Raw genomic sequence first — 18461 nt, forward strand, 5'->3', positions numbered from 1 at the left:
ATAATTAACCGAACATGTTTGATAATCATATTTAACAAAATCTTTGTTTATACCACAGCGATATAAATTAAATGATTAGGGACGGTACTAATATTACAGTTGAATATGTATTATAGTTTGTAAGAGATTTGATGTGCATGTGTTTATTTATAGTTTGTACATTCATTTTCCCTTGAGCGTAAGGACAGCGTCACTATGACATCACATCGGTCCGTGAGAATGATAGTATAACGAATATGCACGTAACTCGTAATGACATAGGTTTCTTTTTAAACCGTTGATGTTCGTGTGTGTTTAGTATCATATGATTTACATTTGGCCAAAACGACGGAAATTGGAATTTACTAAAAAAAATTGGGGAAAAAGTTTTTTTTTTATAAGTAATAATATGAATCTGTTTAATGGGCCTTCAGAAGTGGGGAAGAGATTGGAGTGTGGGTTGGCGAATGTAATCATTTCGTTTTTATTATATTTTTACTTTGTTTTTGTTCGTATATGTATTTGAAATTTTACATTATTCGTTTTCACATCCATCACCTTTCTTCCTCTCGCTTTACACAGTTTCAATAATTACATTTTCAGTGATCTCTGTACAATTGCTAGTTTCATTTTAAGCTTTATGTCTAACTAGGACCGTAACTACGACTAGTTTTGTCCGGTTCGTTCGGACTGTTCCCATAGATTTGAGTAACCGGCAAATCGGATAGGATTGACAAACAAAACTTGTGGTTTGTTTACGAAATCTAGAATCAGCAATTTGGTGCCTAGACGAGTTGAAAATAAAACAGTAATAATGAGTTACTTAGAACCGTAAACAATTCAGTTTAGCGAGTGAAGCTGGAGGAATGAGTCCATTGTCTACACATGTATCTAATCTAATACTAAAAAACATTGATCTCGTTGACTTTCTAACAAACAAAAAAATCGGAACACAACATACTTATAAAGTTGACTTTTGGGTTAATCACAACTAATGAAACCCACCAAAAAGGGAATAATAGAATCTTTATCGTACAAATTTACAACACATATATATGTGCATAACAATTTATAAAGATTTAGTTTAATATAAGGGACAGCTAAGGAAAGAAAAGAAGATTTTTAAAAGGAAGAAGATTTTTTTCTGAAAGAAATATAAGAGCGGGGCATGAAGATAAATGATGACACCATGCGGGGACTCTGCGTCTGTTAAGAGTTATAATTTGACAACATTATATTGATCCGACCATCCAAAGCTGTCTTGTAATGTCCTTCCTCTGTCACTTTATGCGACTTCTCTCAATGCCTCTCTTATTTCTTCTCTACGCCTATCTCTTTGCATATAGTTTTCTTTTGTCATATCCGTAAAAAAACTACAGATTTTTTTTCGGGTTCATTTAAGTCCAAAAATATATGTTGATGGTTCTACATAACTCTCATTGTTCCTTTTTAAGTAATAAGTACCTTCTTATATTTATTTATTTGCTCTAATTAAGCAAGTAACTTCAAATTAAAACATTAGGTACCAACAATTATGGTCTTGAGGGTAAAAAAGACGATAAAAAAGCCTCAGTGACAAATGTCAAAACATGGGAAAAGAATTGTAACACTAATTAATCCACAATCAAGTGAAACTGAAAACCCTAACATGGAGGGACCAACAAATGATTGGACATAACTGCACCAATCAAAAACTTAATTCTGAGTTTATTTTGGCATAATTTAGTTTGGTGATACGCAACTGGGTCCCATTTTAATATGACATAATTTAGAGTAAATTATACTATGAATAAAAAAAAGACCTTACCATAAAAGTCATTCGTTATTATTACTTATGTTTGCCATTACAAGTTTATATCCATTTCCTTTATTTTCCCGGAAATATTTTTTCAACGACCAAGCAGAGAAGTTACGTTACAGTATTATACAAAGAACATTTACACACATTACCCAAGGAAGGTGCAGGCTCGGGCCACTTATGGGCCATTGAACTTGTACAAATATTTATTTAGCCCATGTAAGAAATATCGAGGAGATATTTTGTTTACATAAAGCCCAGAAAGCCCAATTAGTTTGGTTGATAATTTTTTATAACAAAAAAAACAAAATTCCACGTAAGCACAGAAACAGACGACTGACACGGTGGTCCGTGAAGGCGTGAACCGAATCATCGACGGAGGAAACCACCAATGATTTCTCCATCTCACGTCGTCAAATGTTTCATCATCATCTTCATCATCTTTCGTACGACTTCTTTTTTTTTTTTTTTGGTTTTTTTTTCCCTTCCCAATCGAAGTAGCGATGCCTTCGCGATAGCTCTCTGCTTCATCTCGCCACTCATCTCAACCTCTTGATTTGGGTCTCTCTTGCTCTTGCTCTTGCTCTTGATCTCTCTCAAGGTATTTTATTGTTCTCTGAATTGTTTCCCTGGATCGAATTTGTTCTAGGGTTTTAAGGTTATAGCTCGAAATCGCCGTTGCTCGCTGTTTTAGCATCTCCTTTTCACGTTACTGTGTTCGTTGGTGCTGTGATTGGTGTTGAGTTGGGTTATAAGTTCGTTGTTCTTATTGAATTTTGATATGTGCTTTTGCTTGTGTATAGTGTTAAGCAAATAGGATGGAAAAGTTGGTGAAGGAAGGCCCAACTCTGCTGCAACTGCACAAGTGGGAACCTTCTCAATTTCAACTCAAGCTATCAGAATTTCGCGAGGCGTTTATTTCTCCGTCGAGGCAGTTGTTATTACTACTCTCTTACCACTCCGAAGCTTTACTGCTTCCTTTGGTTGCAGGTAATAACTTGTTTCTTTCTTATTCATATGTGTATGTATATGCGTATCATTTTATTAGCGTTGTTCGCTGTTATCAGGGAGGTCCATTGGCAGTGAGGTTTCGTTAAGTGGTGATAATGAAGAGTTGAATAGTCCTTCATGCTCTGGTGGGTCAGATCCAGAGAAAATTGAATCTCCTTGTGGATCAGGAGTTGGTTCTGGTGAGCCTGGTTTTGTAGATAATTGCAGTTCTAGTTGCAATAGTTTCCCTTTTATCTTTGATGCAAAGTCTGTTGCTTGGGGTAGTTGTGGGGATACTTACAATCGGCACAAAGATCCTTTGTTTAGGGAATTGTTGTTTGTATCTGGAAATCATGGTGTTACGGTCCACGCTTTTTGCTGTACAAAAGATTTAAGTGACAAAGCCAAAGGCAAACCAAATGGTGAGCTGAGGCATGGGGAGTGGGTTGAGTGGGGACCTTCTAGGCTTAGTCAGAAATCAGAACCGGAAAGAGTCTCTTCTTCTGATGGCTCAAAGCAGTGGATGCAATCTTTTTTGATTGATTTGGAAACTACTGTAATTGATGGTACAAGACAGTCGAGGTTCCCTGAGAAGTCAGCGTTTCCGGGTTCTGCAGAGGTTGTTTCATTCAGCATATTAAATACTGATTTACCTTTCTCGAATCTTCTTTTCCAAGACAACTCCATACTTCCGAAGGATAATATGCCTGAGGATGGTAATGTAAATGACAATAATTTTCTCGTAGCATCTGATCCAACTGCTTTGGATGAAAAATCTCGAGCTGATATGCCCGTAAACAATGTCAGTGTAAACAGTTTGTACAGGTGCATCAAAGTTTTCTCCAGCGATGCTCATTCTCTGATTGGATTTGTTATGGAGTTATCGGATTGTGCATCTACGCCTAGAAGGAATGAAAACGAAAGAAGCAAGGGTAAGAGAAATATCTTTGTTGCCAAGCTGTTTAGCTGGGGGATAGAATGGGTCTCCCTTGTGAAGTTTGGTGAGTCAAGTATTGGACCTACAAATGAGTGGGCAGATTTCCGGCTATCCGATAACTTTGTTATCTGCCTCAGTGTTTCTGGTTTGATCTTTCTATATGATGTGAATTCTGGGGATTTTATTTCTCATGGGGATATCTTACAGACATGCGGTCGTGGATTGCATTCTTCATCAGATAGGCAAGAAGCAACTGCAGAAGCAGATCAGCTAAGTGACTTTCAAAATCGTGCTCCATCCATGTCTAAGACTTGTATTGTTGGTTCCACGGACAGAAGAAAGTTTAGAAAGCTTATTGTAGCTTCTCATACACCACTCATAGCTGCAGTTGACGAAAATGGTTTGGTATATGTATTATGTGTCAATGACTTTGTTTCCAAGGAATACCACATGGCCGCGGAACCTATTCCTGATTTACTTCATCTTGGGCTTGGAAGTCTGGTTGGGTGGAAAATCGGCGGCATGGACATTGGCCAGAAAAAAGTGCACCACCCTAGTTCCTCTGGGTCTCGAGGTGAAGATGCTTTTTCCAGGCGTGATCTTAGCTTTTCTGCTTCGGAAATCTCGATGTCTGACCCATGTTTGGAAAGACAACAGAACAATTTTGATCGAAGAGCTGGTTACTCTGGTTCATGGTTGAGTGGTTTTTCTGCACAGCCTAAAACAAATGGGCTGAAACTTGAAAAATTTCGAAGAGACTCGCATGTCACGCGGAAGATGTTTCTATCCGCCGAAAAATTAGGATTGGATGATAACATATGTTTTTCTCCATATGGATTCACTCATTTCTCTAGAAAGTATACAAATAAGGATGATCGAAGCTGTAAGATTTTTCATTATAGTCTGCAGACGCATATGACTGCGAGAGATGATAGTTATTTGAATTACGATGTCAACAAGAATTCTATTCAAGGTGCAGAGGAGAATTTCATAGGAGAATCAGTTGGTTGCTCTTTCCAAGGATTTCTTTTTTTGGTGACTTGTGATGGTCTTTCGGTTTTTCTCCCTTCTATCTCAATAACCTCAAATTACCCAACTATTGAGGCCATTGAATATCTGCAGCCATTCCAGACCACTGTCATGGGATACCGGGGAAGAGACGATTTGGCAGCAGGGGAATCACGTTTTCCTTGGCAAGTTGAGGTCATAGATAGAGTTATCTTGTTTGAAGGCCCTGAAGTTGCAGATCATTTATGCTTGGAAAATGGTACGAAACAGTACTCATGTTGGTTAATGACGTTTTTGCATCCGTAAAGCTTTTAATTTATAGAGTTTAACCTTCCACAGTTTGTTTATAGATTGATATTTATCTCTTAACCAACGTGGCTTGTCATGCCGAAAGAGTTTTAAGTACAAGTAGTTGATAATTAGTAACTAGTTTACCAAAACTATGTCATACGGGTTTGTTTGATAAGTCAATACATGTGGAAACTAGCATAAAACTGAACTTAACTGTAACTGAATGCATGGAATACCTAATTATATGATGAAATCATGCTGGGCCGTGCATTTTACTTTCAAAATTCATCAGCTGTTTGTGAGCATGAGTAAACACTTGTTTGCAGTAGTTCAGTGAATTTGTTATCTCTCATTTCTTCACAATTACGTTATGATTTCTGTGTATTTGCTTGTTGTAACAAAATAACCTCACATATTGAGACTTGAAGATGTTTATAGATTCGCTGACACTTAAATTTTGTTCAATAAGCTTATGGTATGTTAAATGAATCACTGCTGTCATAGGTTGGGACCTCAAAATTGTTCGTTTGCGTCGACTGCAAATGGCGTTGGACTACTTAAAATATGATGACATCAACGAGTAAGTTGCTAGCAATCTTTTGTGCTTAATCTGAGAACCGTAGTCCCCCACAGCAAAGTGGCTTTCCTTAAACAAAAATATTAGAGAAGAATTATGTGTGGTTTGTATGGTTGGGTTGACAACTTCGGTTTTTGTCTTATGGTTTCTATGGAAGGATGTGACTACTTTAGAAAAGAAAGATTGCTTGTTAAAAATTTGTGTAAGAGTGTAAATATGTTTAATGCCATCAATGTGATTTGTCTTGTATCATGAATTGATTTTGATTAACATCTCCTGTGTGGGTAGGTCTTTGAAGATGCTTGGTAATGTGAAGCTGGCAGAGGAAGGCATGCTGAGGGTGCTCTTTTCTGCTGTGTATCTATTGTCGCGCAAGGATAGAAACGATAATGAGATTTCTGCTGTATCTAGGTGAGGATCTTCTGAGTAATTAGGGCATAAGGATAGTTTGTTTTTCAGGTCTCAACTTCAATGAGGTGGATCAATAATGAAACAGAAGTAGTGTTCTCCCTGCTTTGTAGATATGTCCTTACACATTAGCATGGTTTTTAGATTTATAACTATGCTGTATACATACATCTTTATGACTGTAACTCAAATTTAAATTATTCATACATGTTACACTTTGACTTAGATTGAAGGCATGTTCAGATTCATGTAAAAGTTTCTCCAGGCCCCACAGCTTTAGGATTTTGTATATTGATTCATTGACATGCAATATTTCTTAGAATCCAGTTTTAGCAACATCATTATCTTGTACGGTTTAGTAATACCATTAGCTTTAGTGACCGGGCTGTTTTCTCGCTGACATATTCATACTTATTGCTACATGGTGAATATAGGCTCCTTGGATTGGCTACAATGTTTGCGACTGAGATGATTCGCAGATATGGGTTACTTGAATATCGGAAAGATGTTTACATGTTTGACAGCAAACCTAGGACACAGATACTTTCACTTCCAGCAGTTTCACTTAATATCGATGTAATGGAAAATTCAAGGAGGCTGTCAGAGATGGGTTATCTATTGGAAATCACCAGGAATATTCAATCCCGTATTACCAGAAAGTTTAAGAAGCTAGGAAAGGTAGTATATTATATTAATACAAATGTTAGTTTTATATTTTTTTTGTTTTTGCCCTAGATTTGACTTATGATATGTGTGTTGTACAGGGAAATAATGAGAAGTCACTGAACCTGGTAGACCCAAATTCTTTGCAGGATGATTCTCAGCTTGAAATTGTTCCAGATCCAGCATCTGCAGAGTCAAGACAACTTGACACTTCTTTATTTGATACCAATGAGGAGCTTGCTTTGACGCCTATGGGTATGATGACAGCTGGTCAAATCATTGACGAAAGAAGTTATGCATCTGGCCTTGTACCCCAAGGGATAGTTGAAGAAAAGAAAGTTCTTCCTCTGGAAAATCCCAAGGAGATGATGGCTCGTTGGAAGGCTAACAATTTGGATTTAAAAACTGTGGTTAAGGATGCCTTGCTCTCTGGTCGACTCCCTTTAGCTGTTCTTCAATTGCATCTTCAACATTCTAAAGACGTGGTTGAAGATGGAGAGCATCATGATACATTTACTGAAGTTCGTGATATCGGAAGAGCTATTGCTTATGACCTATTTTTGAAGGTAAGCCTGCATATACTGGCTTAGACAGAGTGATGTACATGTATGATGTCTAGCCCTTGACTTTCTTGATGTGTAGGGTGAACCTGGGGTTGCCATTGCCACTCTGCAAAGGCTCGGAGAGGATGTAGAAGCATGTCTCAATCAGTTGGTATTTGGCACAGTGAGAAGATCTCTTCGATATCAAATTGCTGAAGAAATGAGAAAACTTGGTTTCTTAAGACCATATGAAGACAATGTACTGGAGAGGATATCTCTTATCGAGGTATAACATTTCCTAATCATTACTTGTCGTAAGGGTATCATGGTTCTGTATGATGCTAACTTTATTTAACTTCTTCGTTGCTTGACCCTGTGACAAAAAAGAGGCTTTATCCTAGCAGCCACTTTTGGGAAACATATCTTGCTCGTCGAAAGGAACTCCTTAAAGCTGCACTACCTTTTGACTCCAGTGAAATTAGCTTGCACCTTGGGGGGTCGTCTTTGTTTCAGCATCTCAAGATTGAGTGTGGTGAGGTTGATGGTGTTGTTCTAGGTTCTTGGACTAAAATCAATGAGAGTGCATCTGAGCATGCACCTGATGAAACCGATGCAGTTGCTGGCTACTGGGCTGCAGCAGCTGTGTGGTCAAATGCTTGGGATCAGAGAACATTTGATCATGTAAGAAGTTTTCTATAGTCATTCTTTCTCGTTACCCTCTAAATGCCTGAATATTTATCTAATTGCACCATCCCATTATACTAATACATCCGTACCTTGGGGACGTTCGAATTGATTTCAACGTACTCTGCATGTATTGGAATTGGACCAGTTGGATTATCTCTTGATCTGTATAGCTTAACAGTGTTTGTAGTCTTACACTGGTTAGAGGATTTTGTTCAGTTGTTTTCTTGTTTTATAAAGAACGAGACAAATACATACGATAAGGCATCTGTGCTTATTTCTCGAGTAGCTACCCTCTGCTTATCTTTTCCTCTTAATGAAAGTGTAGATGAAATGTAGATCTGTATTTAATGATTGTGCTCTTAACTAGATTCTATTTAATGATGGTCCTTAATCTTGGGTTGCATTTTATATCTTTTTACTTGAATTAGCACATTGTAGAGCATTAGAGGGCTGCTACTGCCATCTGTTAGTCCTATAAACACCCTTAATTTGGAAGTCGACATTATTAGATTTCAGTGGTGAGAGTAACAGTGATACATTTGATTGAAGGTTAAAGACTATACATATCAACATTTTTTTTGTTTTGTTTTGTATTATTCCATGAACTTACTCAGGCGAAGGTTGTTTTGTTCGTTTCAGATAACGTCTGCATTTGTTGGTTTTTGAGTAATGTTTCTTGTTGAATATTTTGTGCAGATAGTCTTGGATCAGCCCTTAGTCATGGGTGTTCATGTTCCATGGGATTCTCAGCTGGAGTATTATATGTGTCACAATGACTGGGATGAAGTTCTTAAGCTGTTGGATCTCATTCCTGAGGATGTTTTATATGATGGAAGTTTGCAAATTGCTTTGGATGGTCCGAAACAGTCTTCTGGCGTAAATTATTCAGTTTCTTCCCGTAGCGAGTATATATGCTCCATCGAAGAAGTGGATGCTGTACTTATGGATGTTCCTTATATCAAGATATTTAGATTGCCTGGAGATATCCGGTGCTCCTTGTGGCTAACAACACTCATGGAGCAGGAACTAGCAAGAAAACTTATATTTTTAAAAGAATATTGGGAAAACGCTCTAGATGTAGTATATCTTCTGGCCCGGGCAGGTGTCATCCTTGGTAATTGTGAAGTTTCATTTAAGGAGGAAACTTGTACGCCATCGTTAGATCTTTGTTTGTCCATAAAGAAGGGAGGAGCAAATGTTGATACCCTGAATGCTGTACACAAGCTATTCATACATTACTGCACACAGTATAATCTGCCAAACCTTCTGGATCTGTACCTTGATCATCACGAATTGGTCCTAGATAATGATTCACTCAGTTCATTGCAGGAAGCTGTGGTAAGTGCTTTCCACGTCCGTAATATATTTGTGTCCATAAGTCTGTTCTTTGTACGCCTATGGTTTGTCTTTTGAAGACTTAATTTTTACTGAGAATGCCAAGAATCTGTCCATGTATTCAGGGTGATTCTCACTGGGCAAAATGGTTGCTACTCTCCAGGATCAAGGGCCGGGAGTATGATGCTTCATTTTCAAACGCACGCTCAATTATGTCACGTAACGGGGCACCAAATAGTGAACCCAGTGTTCCAGAGATTGATGAAATGGTTTGTACTGTTGATGACATTGCCGATGGGGCAGGAGAAATGGCAGCTTTAGCAACTATGATGTGTGCTCCAGTGCCAATTCAAAAATCCTTGAGTACTGGCAGTGTGAACAGGCACACTAACTCTTCTGCGCAGTGCACTTTGGAGAATTTGAGATCATTTCTTCAGAGATTCCCTACCTTATGGAGTAAGCTTGTTAGTGCTTGTCTTGGGGAAGATATATCCGGGAACCTTTTGCGGACCAAGACTAAGAATGGTTAAGCCTGGTCCACCACACTTTTTCTTTTATTCTGTGTATAGTGAGGACATACTCGCTCTGACTCTATGGTTTATCAGTCTTGTCAGAGTATTTGAATTGGCGTGACGGTGTATTCTTCTCAACGGCACGTGATACCTCACTCCTCCAGATGTTGCCTTGTTGGTTTCCTAAGGCGGTTCGTAGATTAGTTCAGCTTTATATTCAGGTATCTATTTCTGTTTTATCTGTTGTATGTGCTCTTCTGAGTTGTACAACACTCCTTCAACTTTCTGGAATTGAGGATCTAGTTGAACTCAATACTTGCACTGTAATCGGCGATATAACAAGTTTAAGAATTTCTATGAAATAATTTGATGGTTGTGAAGAGGCAGACATAGGCAAACCATTTGGGGAATGACTACTAAGATTTAGGGAGAAAGGAAAAACACATCAAATTTGTTCTACATCAATCTTTACCATTTTACAAAAGAAATTTGAGGCACTATACCAAAAGTGGTAGAATGGAACTGTAACTCTGGTCTACTCAATTATTAGTGTTTTTTTTAGGTGCTGGCTTCTGTTTCGTCTATACAATTAGTAGGTATTCTCCTCATGCATCTTCTTCCAGATTTTCCGAGAATGCATAGCTTGCTTGTTGTTGGTTCTCTTTGACTTGGAGACCTTGAATTAACCCTCTGATATGGCCTCCTTGTGTTGGTTCATCATAGCAGAAAAATGGCTGCTAATAAACTTACATTTGTACTTCTTCTCATTGTCCACCCCAGGGGATTCACGAGCACATATATGTTTTGCTTATAATTGGCTACTGATATAGTTACACACCTGCTCGTTATTAGTAGTTGAAATATATTTGCTCAACGGAATTTTTTCTGATATACTGACACAGTCTATTATAACGGAAAATATTCTTTGTAGGGACCTCTTGGATGGCTGTCTTTCTCAGGATATCCTACAGGGGAATATCTACTGCATAGAGGTGTTGAGTTCTTTATAAATGTCGACGATCCGACAGAGATAAGTGCCATATCTTGGGAAGCAATCATCCAGAAGCACATCGAAGAGGAACTTCATCACACAAAAACTGAGGTGACACTATCAATTGATCATATTCCTATTCTTTAACCTGTTGACGATACTACCTTTGTAGATGCTTTAACTGTTTCATTTTTTATTAGTTTCCTCTTGATTTTCTTTCATATTAATGTCTTCTTTTTACGGAATTATATTGATGAAAGGTTGTCATCTCATGTTCATGCAAGCTATCACTGAGCCTTGTATATTCAATAACTGGTAGAGTTTATATAATCATTACTTATGTTTAAGATGAACCGAATTTAGGGAACCGAGCTTGGACTTGAGCACTTCCTGCATCGTGGACGGCCACTCGCAGCTTTTAATGCTTTTCTGGAACATAGAGTTGAAAAGTTAAAACTGGAAGATCAATCTGGCTCTTCGATACATGGACAAAGAAATATGCAGTCAGATGTTCCGATGCTACTTGCACCTCTGACGCAGAGTGATGAGTCACTTCTTTCATCTGTACGTGCCGGTCACCTTACCATTACTAGCTTAAATTTCATTCGACATATCTGCATCGCTTTTATGCTGTCTATTTATGTCTGCATGACTGTTGCTTTACCTTCAGGTCATACCACTTGCTATCACACACTTTGGGGATTCTGTGTTGGTGGCTTCGTGTGCCTTCCTTCTTGAGCTTTGTGGTTTATCTGCTAGCATGCTTCGGATAGACGTTGCATCCTTGAGAAGAATATCATCCTTCTATAAATCAAATGGTAATGCGGATATGGCACATCAGAAATCGCTGAAGCGCTCAATGTTTCATAGTGTATCTAGTGAAGATGATCTAATGGGGTCACTAGCTAGGGCCCTTGCTAACGAATACGCTTATCCTGATATTTCAAGTGTCCCTAAGCAAAAACAGAATCCAAGTATTTCTGGTAGTCAACCCGGTCTTCCGCTAATGCTTGTTCTTCATCATTTGGAACAAGCTAGTCTTCCAGAGATTGGAGTAGGTAGAAAAACAAGTGGATACTGGCTGTTAACAGGTGATGGTGATGGGTCTGAACTGCGGTCTCAACAGACATCTGCTAGCTTGCATTGGAGTTTAGTTACTCTTTTTTGTCAGATGCATAAGATTCCTCTGAGCACCAAATATCTTGCCATGCTAGCAAGAGACAATGATTGGGTATGCTTCATGATAATTCTTCTTACCTTTTCGTTTCTTACCCTTGAGCTATTACTTGTCCTAATATACGTAAATATCAGGTTGGATTTTTATCTGAGGCGCAGCTTGGAGGATACCCATTTGATACAGTGCTCAATGTGGTACGTCTCTCACTCCTTACTGGTTTCAGAAATCACAAACAGCAACTTAATGTGCTATGTTACAATTATATGACACATTTTCATCTATCAGGCATCGAAGGAGTTTGGTGATCAACGTTTAAAAGCTCACATACTGACTGTTTTGAGATATGCCAACTCAAAAAAGAAAGCCACCACATCGTTCTCAGATGACCCAAGCAGAGGACTTTCATGTTCCCCCTCAGAGGGTGGAGCTTATGTCTCTGCTGAACTCTTTCGTGTTTTGGCATACTCTGAGAAGCTAAAGAATCCTGGGGAATACCTTTTGTCAAAAGCTAAGGAATTCTCGTGGTCTATTTTGGCTCTCATAGCATCATGCTTTCCGGATGTTTCTCCTTTATCATGCCTAACAATTTGGTTGGAAATTACCGCAGCCAGGTGTGACAAAATTTAATGAAATTCAATTGGGTTGGGTGTAATAGTAGTAATTTACTATCTTAATGCAAGTCTATATAACATTGGGCGTTTTAAACTCTTTTTCTTGCATGTTTTCTGGAATAAAAAGATGCATAACTTTTTTCTTAGCTCTAACAAAGATCATGCTTTTCAGGGAAACGTCGTCTATCAAGGTGAACGATATAACGACTAAAATAGCTGAAAATATAGGAGCAGCTGTTGTATCTACAAATTCCTTGCCGACGGATGCTAGAGGTGTCCAGTTTCATTACAATAGGAGGAATCCCAAACGGAGACGACTTACTGCACATACATCTGTGGATTTATTGGCTTCAGCCAATAGTTTAAACATCTCTGCTGGTAAAACATTTTGTTCTCATAGAACAGAAGCTGCAGAAGATGAAAAAGCGGAAGATAGCAGTGTTATTGATGATTCGTCTGATGAGCATGCGTCTCTATCAAAAATGGTCGCAGTGCTTTGTGAACAACGCTTGTTTCTTCCTCTGCTAAAAGCTTTTGACTTGTTCCTCCCGTCCTGCTCTCTACTGCCATTTTTCCGTGCTCTTCAGGTTTGTCTTACATTTTAACCCACTATTTGCCTTCTCTGTTTTCTGTTCCCGGCCTTGATTGTCTGTTTAAAATAACTTTTACACGATACATGTTCATGGGTCTGATGCTGTTTGATAATTTTTTCACCATGAACATCTGTTTTCTTTTTCATATGTTTTGCTGTGGGAGAAAAACTGATGATGCAATTCTGCAAAAGTTCTAGACTAAGAATTTGTAAAATGCTCTGGGTTTTTGTCAAATGCTTAGTTTCTTCTGCCTCATTTTACTTTTCGTGGGGTGAATGCAGATATCTTCATAGGGTTTTGAGCTGTCTTAATTCTTTTCTGCAGGCATTTTCTCAAATGCGCCTGTCTGAAGCTTCAGCACATCTGGGTTCTTTTTGGGGTAGAGTTAAAGAGGAATCAATGCATTTTCAGTCAAATACAGCCAAAGATGTCAATTTTGGGGCATCTTGGATCAGCAGAACAGCTGTTAAGGCTGCTGATGCTGTTTTGTCAGCTTGTCCATCTCCATATGAGAAAAGATGCTTACTACAACTTCTTGCTGCAACTGATTTTGGTGATGGGGGATCTGCGGCAACATATTATCGGCGTCTTTATTGGAAAGTTAACTTGGCTGAGCCATCACTCCGGGAGAATGATCTTGACTTAGGAAATGAGTCCCTTGATGATGGCTCTCTTCTGACAGCTTTAGAAAAGAACAGGCAATGGGAGCAAGCAAGAAACTGGGCCAAGCAACTTGAAACCATTGGTGCCACTTGGACATCCTCTGTACATCATGTTACTGAAACACAGGTAAGAAAACTTCTTGACGCTTATCTTATACTTGAACTGCCAGAAAGTTTCTGGCAATTTGGATTCTGAAGGCCTAGCAACTTTAAGAAAATCATGGTCTTGAGACCATTGACCAGTTTAGGTATTTCTGGGTAATTTCCCACGCTGTTTTTCTTTGTCTCTTGCTGACGAGTTCTCTTTCACTGCATGTTGGTTATACACTGTCACATGTGAATTGCTTTGTAGAGGTTCTTAGATTGCAGTTGTGTAGGAAATATGTGATATTTACGTTTTCTTTGTATTTAAAAATTATCTGCTTCTTTATTGAGCCCGAAGACTAGCTTCCTTGAATGCCCAATCTTAATAAATATATGTATCTGCTTTACCTGTAGGCAGAATCCATGGTTGCAGAATGGAAAGAATTCCTTTGGGATGTTCCAGAAGAGAGAATCGCATTGTGGGGTCACTGCCAAACTCTGTTCATCAGATACTCTTTCCCTGCTTTACAGGTGACTTTTCTGTTTGCCTCACTTGTAACCAGTTTATGTGAAAGCCTGTTATTGATACAAGTGAATCTGTTGCTTATTCTTTTGCAGGCAGGTTTATTTTTCCTTAGGCATGCAGAAGTGGTGGAGAAAGATCTTCCTGCAAGAGAGATCTATGAGCTGTTACTGCTATCCCTTCAGTGGCTAAGTGGGCTAACAACTCTGTCGCACCCGTAAGTGATCTTGCACCACAATATGTAATCATTTTTACTAGGTTTATGACTTTTATTTTACCAATACCAGGGTTTATCCTTTGCATCTTCTCCGAGAAATCGAGACTAGGGTATGGTTACTGGCTGTAGAAGCAGAATCACATGTGAAAAATGTCGGAGCATTTAGTCCGAGTAGTATCGGAAAAGACATGGTGAATGGATATAGTTCAAATCTTATAGATCGAACTGCAAGTATCATAACAAAAATGGACAGCCATATTTCTTCAGCAACGAAAAATAGAATTGGAGAAAAACATGACGCCAGGGCCGCTGGCCAAGGAAATCAAAGGAACCAAGACACGAGCACTTCAATATTTGGTGCTAGCACTAAGCCCAAGAGGAGAGCAAAAGGAAATGTCCCACAAATAAGACATTTTGTGGATTCTTCAGATAGGAATACTGACTTTGAAGATTCTTCATCTCTTATAAACATCAAAAGCGAGTTCCAGCTTCAAGAGGAGAGCACGGGTTTGGAAATATCCTTATCGAAGTGGGAAGAAAGTATAGAACCTGCAGAGTTGGAAAGAGCTGTTCTGTCCTTACTGGAGTTCGGACAAGTAACAGCTGCTAAGCAGCTCCAACTTAAGCTTGCTCCAGGGAATCTACCTTCTGAGCTGATAATTTTGGATGCTGTTATGAAGCTAGCAATGCTTTCTACGCCTTGCAGACAAGTACTATTGTCAATGTTAGATGATGAAGTTCGCTCTGTCATTCAATCACACAGTCTAAAAATAGACCAACCTATGATTGAACCGCTGCAGGTTGTTCCTCTACATCTTTCTCAATTTGTTGCTTTGAAGACTATTACATTTTCAATAAAACTACATACCACTTTATTTATTTTTCTCATTTTCCCCTATCTTGCTCTGATATTTTTATTTGATTTTATACTGATTGTTTTCTGATTCCTAGATTTTGGAGAATCTATCAACCATTTTAAATGAAGGCAGTGGACGAGGGCTGGCAAGAAAAATCATCGCAGTTATAAAAGCTGCTAACATACTGGGCCTTACATTCACTGAGGCATATCAAAAGCAGCCGATAGAGTTGTTACGATTACTTTCTCTTAAAGCACAAGATTCTTTTGAGGAAGCATGTCTCCTTGTCCAAACGCATTCAATGCCCGCTGCTAGTATCGCTCAAATACTTGCAGAATCCTTTCTAAAGGTAACTTAGCAAAACTATCTCTGTTAACTTGTACACGCTTTGTAGATTTTATTTTTGAATGCACAAAAATCTTTATCTTATGGTCCTTATTTGATTAGCTTGGCAAAACCCTCCTACATCTTCTTTCCGTCCTGAATCTTTTCTGTGGGCTCTTTCGTGTTATGTCTCTAATCTGTTTTCTTTCTCCAGGGTTTATTGGCTGCTCATCGTGGAGGATATATAGATTCTCAAAAGGAGGAAGGGCCTGCTCCACTTTTGTGGAGATTTTCAGACTTTTTGAAGTGGGCGGAGCTTTGTCCATCTGAACAAGAAATTGGTCATGCATTAATGCGTCTTGTAATAACCGGGCAGGAAATACCACACGCGTGTGAGGTATGTGATTTTGTAAAAGCTTATTAACAATAGTTTATGCTGCATGAGTTTCAAGATGGATGAGAGAATAAGTATTCAACCCTAATTTGGTAATATAATGGAATGCTGTTTTTAGGTTGAGCTTCTTATTCTGTCTCATCACTTCTACAAGTCATCCACGTGCCTTGATGGAGTAGATGTTCTTGTGGCACTTGCTGCCACAAGGGTTGAGGCTTATGTTGCTGAGGGAGATTTCTCATGCCTGGCTCGTCTAATAACTGGAGTTGGAAACTTTCATGCTCTTAATTTCATTCTCAATATTCTAATCGAAAACGGGCAGCTTGATCTTTTACTACAAAAATTTTCTGCTGCTGCTGATGCAAACACTGGCACCGCTCAGGCTGTCAGAAGTTTCCGGATGGCTGTTCTGACCTCGTTGAATCTGTATAACCCAAATGACCATGATGCATTCGCAATGGTATGTATGTCTTTAGTAGCTGGAATCAGCCAAGTAAAAGAGTTTATTTCATCATGTTTTGTCTGCTTACCACAAGTTCATCTTAGATTAACTTTGACTGCATCTATTACTTGTGAACGTGAAGGAACATTTTGGGTAGTTTTTTTAAAGGTTTTTCTGTTCATGGCTTTTTTCATGAGACATGCATTTTCTGCAGGTATATAAACACTTTGACATGAAGCATGAAACGGCTACTTTGCTAGAGGCACGTGCAGATCAGGCTGCACAGCAGTGGTTTCTACGGTATGACAAGGATCAAAATGAAGATCTCCTTGATTCTATGCGCTATTACATTGAAGCTGCCGAAGTTCACACTTCTATTGATGCTGGAAACAAAGCGCGAAAGGCTTGTGGTCAGGCTTCCCTTGTCTCCCTTCAGATAAGGATGCCAGATTCCAAGTGGCTCTGTTTATCTGAAACAAACGCAAGAAGAGCACTTGTAGATCAATCCCGTTTCCAGGAGGCTCTGATTGTAGCAGAAGCTTATGGTCTTAACCAGCCAAGCGAATGGGCGCTGGTGCTTTGGAATCTGATGCTCAAACCTGAACTAGCGGAAGATTTTGTGGCTGAATTTGTAGCGGTGCTTCCCCTACAGGCTTCAATGCTTCTGGAACTGGCTAGATTCTACAGAGCGGAAATGGCAGCTAGGGGAGACCAGTCTCAGTTCTCAGTCTGGCTCACAGGAGGAGGCTTACCAGCTGAGTGGGCCAAATATATGTGGAGGTCATTCAGGTGTTTGTTGAAAAGAACACGGGATTTGAGGTTGCGGTTACAGCTTGCTACAACAGCAACGGGATTTGCTGACATGGTAGATGTGTGTATGAATGCGTTGGATAAGGTCCCGGAAAATGCTGGACCACTTGTACTAAAGAAAGGACATGGAGGAGGATACTTACCACTCATGTGAGTGAGTGAACTCAGAGATCATCTCAAAGTATGCAATGTTAAGTATCTCTCTCTCTGCTTCATCGTTGTAAAGAGGTCGATGGGGCTGTAAATTAGCCAAAGAAATCGGAAAAGGTTTTTTTTGATTGCTATCTTTTTGGTGTTGTGGAAGAGACACAAACTTAAGTCTTTTTTTTATAGGGTTTAGTATTTATGTGTATGTTTTGTTGCTGGCTCTCACAATTCTTCAATTTTTGTTTTTGACCTTATATTTTTTTTGTCCCGGCTATTAAATGGCAGTCCTGCGAGATACATAGAGATAGAGAGACTACAGTGTACAGTGTAATAACTGTCTTTGGTATAAGCTCTTAATAGAATTGCATTGTTGAATAATTTTGGAAGCTTTATTGTTTGTTGATTGGCTTCCAATGAATATTTCATATTAAATGAAATTTAATGATTTAATGAAATATTTCATATTCACAGATTTAATGAAATTTGGATTAACAGTGTTTTATTTTAAGTTTAAATGTCATTTGTAATTTAATCGGGAAGGAGTTTTTAATCGTTCATCTGTATTTCTTCAACAAAAATATACAAAACGAAGAAAGCACAGTCGGTCTCTCTTCAGTCGTCACATTAGCTCCTCACGCGCTTTCTTTCTAAAAAAATTGAAAAAACCCCAAAACCGCTGATTATAGTCCAGAGATTTTGATGCGGTGGAGTTGACGCGCCATGCTTGCGAGTGGTTTGTTCACGAAACATTATGCCTACGACGTCGTTTGAAGGATTCATATTACGACGTCGTGTGAACGATTCATATTAGCTCCTCACGCGCTTACTTTCTAAAAAAGTTGAAAAAATCCCAAAACCGCTGATTATAGTCCAAGTTTTTGATGCGGTGGAGTTCACGCGCC

At 38.8% G+C, this 18461-nt stretch overlaps 1 protein-coding gene across 4 annotated transcripts; it reads left to right on the top strand.

The window, feature by feature from the left end:
* The first annotated feature begins 1991 nt into the window (after positions 1–1991).
* AT4G39420 (spatacsin carboxy-terminus protein) lies at positions 1992–18014 on the top strand. Of its 4 annotated transcripts, none has more exons than NM_001160821.3 (26): positions 1992–2378; positions 2581–2767; positions 2845–4971; positions 5508–5583; positions 5869–5991; positions 6423–6666; positions 6753–7217; positions 7294–7479; positions 7581–7874; positions 8577–9218; positions 9341–9740; positions 9821–9948; positions 10659–10829; positions 11082–11282; positions 11389–11949; positions 12030–12089; positions 12181–12506; positions 12679–13093; positions 13424–13888; positions 14260–14376; positions 14464–14585; positions 14656–15385; positions 15537–15791; positions 15981–16163; positions 16279–16620; positions 16817–18014. In NM_001160821.3, the coding sequence occupies exons 2-26, from the start codon at positions 2596–2598 to the stop codon at positions 17564–17566; spliced, it is 9555 nt and encodes a 3184-aa protein (NP_001154293.2). In that variant the 5' UTR covers positions 1992–2378; positions 2581–2595; the 3' UTR covers positions 17567–18014. The 4 variants fall into 4 exon arrangements, with proteins under 4 accessions (NP_001154293.2, NP_001328120.1, NP_195652.5 ...); NM_120102.7 differs by having other exon boundaries at positions 2152–2378; positions 2845–2967; positions 9830–9948; positions 16817–17981; NM_001342541.1 differs by lacking the exon at positions 5508–5583 and having other exon boundaries at positions 2070–2378; positions 16817–17960.
* The last annotated feature ends 447 nt before the right edge of the window (positions 18015–18461 follow it).

The sequence above is a fragment of the Arabidopsis thaliana genome, chromosome 4 (assembly GCF_000001735.4).
Source record: "Arabidopsis thaliana chromosome 4, partial sequence".
NCBI lineage: Eukaryota > Viridiplantae > Streptophyta > Magnoliopsida > Brassicales > Brassicaceae > Arabidopsis > Arabidopsis thaliana.

What these genes read in the sequence shown, in the direction of transcription:
- AT4G39420 (NM_001160821.3), top strand. Translation starts at nt 2,596, where the DNA reads ATGGAAAAGTTGGTGAAGGAAGGCCCAACTCTGCTGCAACTGCACAAG. An exon ending in TAGTTCAGCTTTATATTCAG is followed by an intron (nt 9,949 to 10,658) that starts GTATCTATTTCT and finishes TATTCTTTGTAG; the next exon opens with GGACCTCTTGGATGGCTGTC. An exon ending in AAATACCACACGCGTGTGAG is followed by an intron (nt 16,164 to 16,278) that starts GTATGTGATTTT and finishes TGCTGTTTTTAG; the next exon opens with GTTGAGCTTCTTATTCTGTC.